This window comes from Cupressus sempervirens, chromosome 8 (assembly GCF_028749045.1).
Source record: "Cupressus sempervirens isolate cs-2001-9-10 chromosome 8, ASM2874904v1, whole genome shotgun sequence".
In the NCBI taxonomy this organism is placed as follows: Eukaryota; Viridiplantae; Streptophyta; class Pinopsida; order Cupressales; family Cupressaceae; genus Cupressus; species Cupressus sempervirens.
Genome location: NC_143125.1, coordinates 171,928,556 through 171,941,514, shown reverse-complemented (window position 1 = coordinate 171,941,514; position 12,959 = coordinate 171,928,556). Strand labels below are relative to the sequence as shown.

The window sequence follows — 12,959 nt, the reverse complement described above, 5'->3', positions numbered from 1 at the left end:
ATTCAATTCTTCTCTTCACCCTTCAACGTTAGTTCCAAGCAAGAGAACTGGCAAGTAATTCATTGTATAGTAGCTTCTAGTAGCTAATGATAGTCATGGATTTAATAAAAATTATAATGTGCTGATGGGTCACAAGTCACTTTAGCCTAAGTAGCATCTGATTTGGGCATTAAATGATACTCGTCTCAGGAGAGAGACATGACTGTTGAAATATGAAACTATCTATGGAAAGGTGACTTTGCAATGATGTCATGTTTGATAGTTGATGATGTTCTATTTTGGATAGATGACATTGCCTAGAAAGCTTAAGTGAAAGGTTTGAATTTGACAATGAGTTCAATGAACATAAAACTTGAAAATTACCATGTTCTACCAAGTTTTAGGGATGGGAAAGTTAGGAAACAGGAGGATGCACCATGATGGCAAGGGATGGGAGGCCTTATTTTTAGGGGTTGGCAGGGGCAGCAAATTATGAAATAGGGGAGATTAAAAAATATAGAAAATTTCAATAAGGCATTCACCATATTCAGCATATAACCATGTTATGAAACTTTAGAGCTATATTAAGAAATAGCATGAGTTATCATACAAATTAACGAACTTTCAATGTATAATCATTTCAGTTTAGTATTTAGCTTCAATACACATGTACAACAAATTGAAAAGGTAAAAAAGCTACAATTACTGTCATGCCCAGCCAAACTAGGGATGCCAGTCCTCATATCACAGCCTTGTAATTCACCACACCTCATTAAAAAATTAAAATGGACATTAACAGATTGTAGCTTCGGAGAGTTTGAGATCACAGCCTTTAAAGAATAGCAAAAGAGTATGGTGGTGCCAAGATGTCCAAAACCAATAAAAGCATTTAAATTAATGAAATTAACTACTGGCAGTGATACCTAAAAAGCATTCAGTTAAAATTAAATTAAGAACTAACACGACGACTAAGGATGGAAGGTTGCATTCTGTAAAATAGGAATAACAGTGAAAGGTTGCAACTCTGTCCAGAATAAGGTATAAAAGAAGGAAGCCTAATTTGGTGAAGGCATCAAGGGTAATCTGAAAAACAAAAAGGAAAATTAAGATGCAAAGGCAGAAATAAATATAATCATCAGCAATAAATATTGTGAGATAAGTTTAAGAACATAAATATTCAAATATAGGATAAATAATTATTTACCTAATTTCCATTGGCAACCATGTTTGGAATCAATGCGAAATGTTTGGCAAATAGGAAAATGCAGCAGTATCGTTCTTCCCTCTTCAAGTACATCACCTTGAGATGGATGGACTGGAGGTCCTGCAATACTTGTGGGCCAAGGGGCTGAATGGATTGGAGCTTCATTTTGTGCCCATGGGCTTGGTTGAGGAAGATAGTCACACAGTGTCCTATCAAGATTTTCCATTGGATTCCTGATGATTTTAGGATACTTTGATTCAATAAAGACTATGTGTATCATCATAGATTCTTGACATTGATGCTATGATGTTAAGCAATATTGTTTATAAGACCTAAATCAGGATTTTCTCTAAGTGGGATTACAATTATGTAATTTCTTTATTGACTTCTATTCGTAAATAAATTGCATATGTTAGAATTGTTATTTTTGGGCAAAATCAGGTAAATCCCAAAATGGGATGTTACAAGTACAAAAGGACAGAATGTACTAAACTATATCTTCTACTGCTATGCCTTTGCCTCATCCCTGCCTAAATTAAAATCGAACATTGAATTTGATTTATTGCCAATATGAGGGTTTGCCTCATCCAATGGAACAACCTTTAATCCTTTCCCTGCCTTCACATCAGTTTGTGTGGCATCTTTGGTGTTGATTCATACTATAGCTTTGGTCAGATATAAGAATGACAGTTTGACTTGATTATATATGCATGTATGTATGTACGTCAGTCCACTATGTGAACTGACATACATACATACATACATACATGCACATTCCTTGTGCTCAATAAGAATAATCATTTCAAAAAATTTGGAGATAAAAATATCATTTTTGTATTTAATCGAAACTCTATACATCATAACAGATCCAAGTGTTAGAAACAATAGTCCACCAAGATAATGATGAGAGGGAAAGAGTCCACCAAGATAATGATGAGAGGGAAAACCTCAGTGGGAATGATGCCCACAAGATGATGTACTAATATAAATATTCCTTGTTAGAGGATGGACCCTGTTAGGAGTCTATTACAACATTTAGTACAATGAGTCCCTATTAGGAGACTTTGAAGCTCTGTTAGGAGATTCCAACTTTGTTAGGAGTTGTGCCAACCCTATTAGGAGTTGTAGTACAATGTATGCAAGAAGAGCCCAACAATTAAAACACTTATCTTCTTGAAACAAACTTAACCACTCAACCAAAGTAAATAGCAACCATACAAAGATGCACATAAACAATTACACCAGATATGTTGACTAGGGAAACCCTTGATTAGAGGGAAAACTCCGGTGGGAATGATGCCCACGAGATGATGTACTAATATAAATATTCCTTGTTAGAGGATGGACCTTGTTAGGAGTCTATTACAACATTTAGTACAATGAGTCCCTATTAGGAGACTTTGAATCTTTGTTAGGAGATTCCAACCTTGTTAGGAGTTGTGCCAACCCTGTTAGGAGTTGTAGTACAATGTATGCAAAAAGAGCCCACTGCCTAAACATGCAATTTCAACTACAAGAAGAGCTCACTGCTCAAACATGGGTCATCGAGTTTGACTCAAAATCACACAGTTAAATCCTGATATTCATATCACAATTTGACTAGCTGTGGAAATTATCTCCTACTTATCAAATAGTTTACTGTTATTTTCTTCTTTCCTTGTTCTTTCCTTTGTCCTATCAATTAGACTAATCATTGTCAGACGTTGTAGACCAGGGCACGAACTTCGGATCCGAATACCAAACCTCGGATCACTCAACAAAACCTCGGCAATGAAGTTTCCTTCACTTCTGCATTGCTCTGCTCAACTTTGCATTCCGCACTCTCTGCTGCTTTCCGAATATTCACAATTCACATATATCCATACCATGATAAAGGAAAATATCCTTCCTGTATACCAAGTCCATTAAACAATTCCTTGGGTCGGCTGTTAGTCCTCAATTAATTATTATAGGACCACATTAAGAACACGTTACACTTAGCGATAACACAAATCTTCCGCCTTGCAACTTGAATAACTTTCTGTACACGCAAAATTATGACGAGCAAGCTTAGCCACGTCATCCTCAACATGTCTTCTCCATGTCCTCAACCTCGATCCTCAAGATATCAACTTTGCTAAGAGATATAACAAGTTTACTAGAACATGCCTCTGTAAACTCTATCTCAGAATAGATATCATCAAAACTTACATAACTTCTTCTAGACTTATCCTTTCTGCTTCCGATGTTAACTGCATATGCCAAATACTTAGAAGTATCTTCCATAACCTCGGGTGGTTATCATGCTCAACTAGCCGTCCATATCAACTTTATCTTTCCGTTCTTCTTCTATCAAATACCACATAAGACATCAAACATGCTATGTTGACATCAATGACAAACTCAGTCATGAATGTAACATATCATCATCAAACCAATATTTCAACAATCTCTCCAATCTTCCAACAATCTCACCCGTTGGCATTGATGACAACATAGATGAAAAACATCTAGTTCCAAGAATACCAACAAAAGACCGTCTATCTTTAAATCTTTTTCGTCAATTATTCTCCCCCATTGATATACCTCAATGTGCTCTATACCAAACTGTTATTCCGCATATTCTGTTTATGCCAAACATATTCCTCAGCATATTGCCAAACTTTTCTTCTTAGCATAATACTTCTCCCGATTTAGCATAATGTTTTTCATGCCAAACTTCTGCCCCATTGACATCAATGTCAAAGGTTTCTGCAACCAATATCTTTGCATCAAACTCTGTAATCAAGTGATACTTTTTCAGTTCGAGTGTCAAAAGACACTATTTATAACAATATCAATCAAGAGTCTTAGATGACTCTGTCCATCACAGATACTCCCCCATATAGGAAGCATCAACATCCAGTTCGGACAAACAATGGTGCTTTGTTACCCTGGACTGATGCATTCTTGCATCTTCTACTCTGATGTAGGAAGGGGCATAACCCCAAGCACACCTCGCAAATACTCAAAAGTCTCTTTGGGAAGAGGCTTAGTGAATATATTTACAATTTGCTCTTTTGTGCTTACATACTCTAATCTAATTTTTTTTTGGCAACTTTTTCTCTCAACGTGTGATACTAAATAGAAATGTACTTAGTCTTCGAATGCAACACTAGATTTCTAAACATATTTACTGTGCTTGTGTTGTCACAATGTATAACAACAGGTTCACTGATTTTTATCCTTATATCCTTTAGCATTTGTTTCATCCAAATAACTTGATTGCAATTATTTGCTGTTGCAACATTCTCTGCTTCTGCTGTACTTTGAGATGTACAATCCCGCTTCTTGCTTAACCAAGAAACCAATCTTCCTTCAAGAAAGAAGGCTTCTCCACTAGTGCTCTTTCTGTAATCCATACTTCTTGCCCAATCTACATCAGTATAAGCACTTAGAGTAAAGTCATTAGCTCTGTCATACCATAATCCAAATTTTGAAGTTCCTTTTAGATATCTAAATATCATTTTTACTGCTGCATAATGTGCTTGTTTGGGATCAGCTTGGAATCTTGCAACAATTCCAATTGCATTTACTATATCCGGCCTTGTGTGAATCAGATATTGCAATCCTCCGATCATAGCTCTGTACTTCTTCTGCTCAATAGTAGGTGTCTCATCCTTTGTAGATAACTTGTGTCTAGTTACCATAGGTGTTCCAATAGGTTTACATGTTTCCAAACCAAACCTTTTCAGTAAATCTTTTAAGTACTTAGTTTGAGAAATAAAGGTTCCTTCTTTATTCTGTACTATCTGCAATTTTAGGAAATATTTTATTTCTCCTATCATACTCATTTCAAATTCTTTCTTCATTTCTTCTGCAAACTTTTTGCTTTCTTCATCATTGCCTCTAAATATAACGTCATCAACAAATATTACCAAAATCATCAAACCATCATCAATTTCTTTCCAATATAGATTGCTATCTGCCATACCTTTGCTATATCTAAGCTTTGTCAAATGCTTGTCTAACCTTGTGTACCAGGTTTTAGGTGCTTGCTTCAATCCATACAATGCTTTCCTTAGTTTGCATACAATATCCTTGTCATCTGTCAAAGGATATCCTTCAGGTTGCTCAATGTATACCTCTTCTTCAAGTTCTCCATTCAGAAATGCTGACTTGACATCCATTTGATATACTTTGAATTTCTTTGTGCTGCATAAGCTAAAAATAGTCTTACTGCTTCTATTCTAGCCACTAGAGCATAAGTCTCCTCATAATCTATTCCTTTTTGCTGTGAGTAACCTTTACATGCTAATCTTTCTTTGTTTCTTACAACTTCTCCTTGTTCATTTATCTTGTTCTTGAATACCCATTTGGTTCCTATCACATTTTTGTCTGTCGGTCTAGGGACCGATTCCCATGTTCCATTCTTTTCTATCTGATCCAATTCCTCTTTCATGGTTTGTTTATAGTATTCATCTTTGCATGCTTCATCTGCATTTTTTGTTTCAACTTGAGATATCAAGTATAGTTCTTCATTTACTTTGCTTCTTGTCATTGCACCTTTGTCTTCGCGTCCGATGATCTGTTCGGATGGGTGATTCTTTATCACGTTCTTTCCCGAAGTAGGAGTTGCTATCTCAATTCTTGGTTCTATTGAAGGTTCTGAGCTTTGTTCTTGCCTTGGTTCTCCTTCATTCTACAAATCATTGTTAGTCTCAAGAAATATCTCTTCATTCCTTGGTTTAGTACCAACATCATTCTCTGAATTGTAATCAACTGTTCTCTCTTGTATTTTGAACTCATCAATTTTCACATTTGCACTTTCCATAATAGTCTTAGTTCTCTGATTATAACATCTATAAGCCTTGCTTTTCAATGAATAACCAAGAAACGTCCTTCATCACTTCTAGTATCAAACTTACCAATATCATCATCTCTCTTTACGTAACATTTACTTCCAAATATTCTGAAATACTTAACTGTAGGCAAGTGACCAAACCACAGTTCATAAGGTTTCTTGTTTGTCTCCCTCCTAACTTGCACTCTATTCATAGTGTAGACTGCTGTATTCACAGCTTCTCTCCAAAATGTCTTGGATACATCATTCTCTGCTAACATAGCTTCTGCAACTTATGTAACTGACTTGTTCCTTCTCTCTGCAATGCCATTCTGTTCAGGGGTTCTCAACTCAACTCTTTCTTCTGCTCTAGGATCATATCTTTGCTCTTCAATCTGATTCCAATTTTGCAAATCATTGCTAATGATAACTTCCACATTTTCATGGTTAGCCTTTGGATCAACAATAGTTACCAAAGCTATCTCTTCTAATACTTCCTCTTCCTTAACTAATTCAGGTTCATTATCACAATCATTCAAGAATCTTTCCACACTTGCTTTAAATTCTTCATCTTCATCAGAAATCAAACTCTTTCTAGATTTCCTTATTCTCTTAGGGCATGTAGACGCATAATGACCAAATTCATTACATATCCAACAAGAATTTTTTTTCATACCTTCTTTTTCTTTTTTCATAACCAGATCAATACCTTCCTTGATCTTCATATCTTCTTCGAATAACTCACCAAGAGTTTCTATCTTCTGTGTCGAAAGTTCCACTATCTGACTTAGGACTATCTTCTCTTGCCATGATCTCCCAAAGTTGTTAAACTTTATCTTCAAGGACCTAATGCTTTGATACCAATTGTTAGAAACAATAGTCCACAAAGATAACTGAGAGTGGGGGGGTGAATTAGTTATGCAACAATTAAAACACTTATCTTCTTTAAACAAACTTAACCATTCAACCAAAGCAAATAGCAACCATACAAAGATGCACATAAACAATTACAATTTACACCAGATATGTTGACTAGGGAAACCCTTGATCAGAGGGAAAACCCCTGGAGGAATGATGCCCACAAGATGATGTACTAATATAAATATTCCTTATTAGAGGATGAACCTTGTTAGGAGTCTATTACAACATTTAGTCCAACGAGTCCCTGTTAGGAGACTTTGAATCCCTGTTAGGAGATTCCAGCCCTGCTAGGAGTTGTGCCAACCCTGTTAGGAGTTGTAGTACAATGTATGCAAGAAGAGCCCACTGCCCAAACATGCAATTTCAATTACAAGAAGAGCTCACTGCTCAAACAAATAATTTATTGTTATCTTCTTCTTTCCTTGTTCTTTCCTTTGTCCTGTCAACCGAACCAATCACTGTCAGACCTTCTAGACCAGGTCACGAACCTCGGATCCGAATACCAAACCTTGGATCACTCAACAAAACCTCGGCAATGAAATTTCCTTCACTTCCGCACTGCTTTGCTCAATTTCACATTTCGCATTCTCTGCTGCTTTCTAAATATTCACAATTCGCATATATCCATACTGTGATAAAGGAAAATATCCTTCCTTTATACCAAGTCCATCAAACAATTCCTCGAGTCAGCTGTTAGTCCTTCTCAATTAATTATTATAGGACCACATTAAGAACATGTTACACTTAGCGATAACACAAATCTTTCGCCTTGCAACTTGAATAACATTCCGTACACTCAAAATTATGATGAACAAGCTTGGCCACGTCATCCTCAACATGTCTTCTCCATGTCCTCAACCTTTATCCTCAAGATATCAACTTTGCTAAGAGATATAACAAGTTTACCAGAACATGCCTCTGTAAATTCTATTTCAGAACAGATATCACCATAACTTACATAACTTCTTCTAGACTTATCCTTTCTGCTTCCGACGTTAACTGCATATGCTAGATACTCAGAAGTATCTCCCATAACCTCGCGTGGCTATCATGCTCAACTAGCCATCTGTATCAACTTGATCTTTCCGTTGTTCTTCTGTCAGATACCACAAAAGACATCAAACATGCTATGTTGACATCAATGACAAACTCAATCATAAATGTAACATATCATTGTCAAACCAATCTTGCAACAATCTCTCCAATCTTCCAACACCAAGTATATTGTAATCTGTACCAGCAGATTCTAATCTTAATTATTGTATCTTCTCTTGCCATAGATCGAGCAATGATCATATGCATTAATAATGAATATTGATTCATAGAACAGATCAAGCAATGATCGTATGCAATAATATTGAACCATATTATGGATCGAGCAATGATAAAAAACAATTAACTGCAGATCAGCAACTTGCCAAATGATACTTGGTTAAGTAATAACTAACCCGATTAGGATTAGGGTTATGAAAAGCCTTGTCATGAGCGAACATGGCTTCACGTTGTGGAGACGTGCTCTGATGACATGTCTCATGAGTTGATATACACACACACACACACACACACACTCATGCTGATAGACCAAGAGAAGCATCGAAATTAAATACATTTTCCAAAAGGTCTTCATTAACTCTTCTTTCACCTCTTCATCTTTACCACAGCTAAATCTTCACCTTTGGTTTGTTGAAGGTCAGACTGCTATGTTTAAAGTAAAATTTTCTTCAAAATTAAGTACATTTTCCAAAAGGCCGTCATTAACTCTTCTTTCACCTTTTCATCTTTACAAGGAGTTAGTTTCCTATTCTTTGGTGCATCTTTGCGATGCCATGACCACCATCCTATAGGGTTTGAATTGAGCTAATACAGTTCAATCTTTGCCTTTGGTTCGTTGAGTGTTAGATTACAAATCAAGTATAACACAATCTACTATGTTTGAAGTAAAATTTTCTTCTTAATTAAAAACATTTTTCAAAGGGCCTTTATTAACCCTTCTTACACCTCGTCATCTTTACAAGGAGTTAGTTTTGTATCCTTTGGTGCACCTTTGCAATGCCATGACTACCATCCAATAGGATTCAGATTGAGCTAACACAGCTCAATCTTCACATTTGATTTGTTGAATATTAGACCTATAAAATCAACGACAATCTACTATATTTGAAGTAAAATTGTCTTCCTAACTAAATACATTTTTCAGAGGGCCTTCATTAACTTTTCTTTCACCTCTTCATCTTTACAAGTAGTTAGTTTTCTATCCTTTCGTGCATACCATTCAGAATTTAGAACATAGTTTGTCATATGAAGTGGGATGTTCACAGTGCTCTATTGCTGTGTTCAAGGGGCTTAATATGTTGGTTATAAAATCCAAAAATGAGCATCTCTATTATGAATTGCATTTTTCATCTGCCCTAGGATGTTGTCAACAGTCTTGTAAATACCATTTAAATCTATCAGATTTCCACAATCCATAACAATCGTGTAGATGTTTTTGGATTCAATTGTGTGAGAATTTTTCAGCACCAATATTTCTAATCACACTCCATGATTCATCATCAGGATAGAAGAGAGCAGGAGTGTGATTTGAAATGTTGGTGCTAAAAAATTCAAACACAATCAAATCCAGAAACATCTACATTCTTGTAAATGTCTCCAAGACTAGGATAATTGTATTAGCACATACAACGATTTACGCAATAGGTGTGCTATGAAAGAGCAAGCATGTTGGCAAATAAAATTAAAAAAATGTAATAAGATTATAAGACTCAAATGATGAACAATGAATGCTAATACACAGTAAAATAACTCACAAGTAACAAATTTTGATAAATTAATAATTTAATTATGAACCAGAATAGAAGCTTCCACACTTCTTTGAAAAATCAACAGCTTTGAGAAAATAAGAGTTACCTGCATGTCACTATGATGTTGAGTGATCATGAAGGAAATTTTCAAATCTTGGTGTTTGTGTCCTAATATTAAATAACAATAATCACTTAATGATTAAAACTTAAAAACCAGAAGCACACAGAGATGATTCACCTTCAAATCAGTTTCACAATCTTTGGAAATTCCTATATCATTAAGTGATTAATGTTATTTAATATTAGGACACAATCACCAAAATTTGAAATTTTTCTTCATGATCACTCAACATCATAGTGACGTGCGGGTAACTCAGTTTTTCGTAAAGCTGTTGATTTTTCAAAGAAGTGTGGAAGCTTCTATTCTGGTTTATAATTAAATTATTAATTTATCAAAATTTGTTACTTGTGAGTTATTTTACTGTGCGTATTAGCTTTCATTGTTCATCATTTGAGTCTTATAATCTTATTACATAATTAAAATTTTATTTGCCAACATGCTTGCTCTTTCATAGCACACCTATTGTGTAAATCATTATATGTGCTAATACAATCACTTAATGATGAAAACTTTAAAAAACCAGAAGCACACAGAGATGATTCACCTTCAAATCAGTTTCGCAATCCTTGGAAATTCCTATAAGGAAGCCTCCTTGACTGATTTTACTCACAGCCACATGGAAATTCCTTGTATTTAGTATGTTACAACCTTTCTATCTTGCTAATTTTCAATTAATTTCTTTATTGTGTCTTAATTTCTTCCTTTTTCCTTAAGAATGAATGTACAAATTTCATTCTCGTGTCTTAATTTTTCCTTTCCATTGCCCCATAGCTCCATTGTATTCATTCATATGCCTTAACAATTCTTGTATTGGCAACAGCCCTAGGACGGTCAGCAGACCTGGTCCTATTGTTGACGGTTATCAAGAAACCTGTTCTTGCACACTTCAATGACCAATAGAAAGCCACCATTTTTTTTTCTTCCAAGGTTCACGTGACACCCTGTATGTTGAAACAGATTTTTAGGTCACCTGAAACACTAATCATCCCTTGGCTGCCATGTCCTGACAGCCTTTCTCCATAAATGCATAGGAAAAGTACAGTATGCCTAGTGAGTTTAATGTGTGATACTTAAAAGTAGAACCGTTCTGTTCAAATGTTTAAAAATAGTGGAGTTCATGATTGTAGACACTTTCTTTTTTGTAGTCAACTGTATCTATTGAAATCAGTAGTATTACTTGCAACCGAAACACAAGAGGCTATATCATATCTTTTTCATGCTCGGTGGATGCAGATCAGGAGAAATTGGACTTCGATGTAAAAAAATTACAAAGCTATGTGAAGGATAAAACTTTGTCGCTTTCAGAGAAAGGTGGTTTGTCCGATGTAATAAGTCCACAAGTTCTTAGAGCAATGGTATCTCTAAAGGATTCTAAGTGATTTGAATTCATTTGTTAAGTTGAAGGTTCTAATTTTTGTCCAATGGAAAGGTCCATGTATTAGAGCTGCTTCCTTTACAACATCGACCAAAAGGAAATGCTGCGAGCAATGATCTGTATTACTTAGTCTTTCTTCAGAACATTGAAATGGTTGGCAGAATTTTGGTTGTATATCAGAATTACAATTGTTTTACGTTAATGGATTTATCTTATCTGAAAATATGACTTTGTCTGCTTAGCTCTTAAAACAAAACTGAACTATTTGCTAGCAACCTTCAATTATTTGCTTGGCTTTTAGAGAAATTGATTATAATTGATGCCTGAAACATAAAGCTAAAACAATGTTACTTCTAGCATTTGTGTTTATCTGTACTAGCATGTCTTCATGCCGTATTTTTTCCCTTGTAGTTGTGTGGACCTGCTTTGATATTTGAGAGGACTATTTATAATTTTGTGCATGCCTTAAGATAAGATAAGGTAAATTTATTAATGTCCAACAGGGGACCATCGAGGGTCTAAGGGACTGGAAATAGTACAAAGGGCAAAGGCCAGTAGGGGGAAGCACCAAACAGTGTCTACGGAAAGAACGTGAAAGCAAAACAACAAAAGAACCAAGAAAAGGAATAACAACAGCTAAGAACTCCTCACAGGTGAGAAGTAGTTCAGAATGGAAAGGTGGACATTAGAACAATCAGGTACTTTGAAGGTCGCCTCTAAGGTCTACTAGAGGGACCTTGCCGAGTGCAATCTCTGCGGGGTCTCACAAATCAGGAGTAAATGTAATCTTGCATTGATTTTGATTTTAGACTGTTATTGTCCTAAAGTAGATGGTGGAAGTCATGATTTCCCTCCTTTCCTTCCTGCTATTTAAGCAACGATTCAATGAAAGTTGAGTGTGTGATCTTTCATCAATGGAGTATTTTGATATTTAAATTATATCCGCTGCTAAGCATTGTTTAGCATCAGGAATGAATTTTGAAGTGCATCGTCACTGAACAGATGCCTGCATCCTACCATTAAAGAAAGGGTTCCACCACTTCTCTTTTCAACGAATGACTTTCTTGAACCTCGACCTTTTGCTACCGCTCTTTCAATTCGAAGGATATATATTAGATAGATAGTGGGATCTTCCACTATATGAAGTATTTTTATATTAAGTCATACCCACCTCTAAGCATTTGTTAGCGTCATGAAGAAATGTTGAACTGCATGGATCATTGAATAGATGCCTGTCTCACGCTTTAGAGAACGGGTTCCAAGTTTGTTTATTTTAACAAGTGATTCACTTGAACCTAGAGCTCTTGCTACCGCTGCAAAACTCTTTTGATTCTTATGACGCTTGATGCTTGATATCCATGATTGTGGAATTGGTGCCATTCCTATTTTTCATCCAATTATTAGAAAATCCATTAGATTATTCACCCTTGATTACTCTTTCTCAATTGGAAAAGATTTTGGTCCATGTAATATAATATACCTTATATCATAATTACGAGCAATGTGGGATTTCGTACTTGATTTATTAGGAAAAAAAAGGCTTCGTTGATGGTTGATTAATTATCCTTCAATTTGTGAAAAAAATCAAGTTAGGACGTTTATACTAGGAGTGCATTGAAATCATTGAACAATGTTTTGTGCATATGGATTGCAAAAGAGAAATTTAAAATATACTAGTAATTGATAGAGTATTTTCAATTGTTAAAAGTGGGAGCACAATAAAGTAAATTTGTCAATTAGGTTATCCAAGGACAGAG

At 35.4% G+C, this 12,959-nt stretch overlaps 1 protein-coding gene across 5 annotated transcripts in view; it reads left to right on the top strand.

Moving 5' to 3' along the window:
- LOC149542103 (uncharacterized) overlaps positions 1 to 12,694 on the top strand; it is a 40,671-nt gene extending 27,977 nt beyond the window's left edge. For 4 of the 5 annotated variants that reach the window (XM_089797147.1, XM_089797146.1, XM_089797149.1 and 1 more), the window contains exon 5: positions 11,061 to 11,425. In XM_089797147.1, coding sequence (XP_089653273.1) covers positions 11,061 to 11,206 — 146 coding nt within the window. In that variant the 3' untranslated portion in view covers positions 11,207 to 11,425. Of the gene's footprint in view, positions 1 to 11,060; positions 11,426 to 11,705 lie in introns of those variants that run through there. The other variant, XM_089797150.1, reaches the window with a different exon arrangement.
- Positions 12,695 to 12,959: the final 265 nt, after the last annotated feature.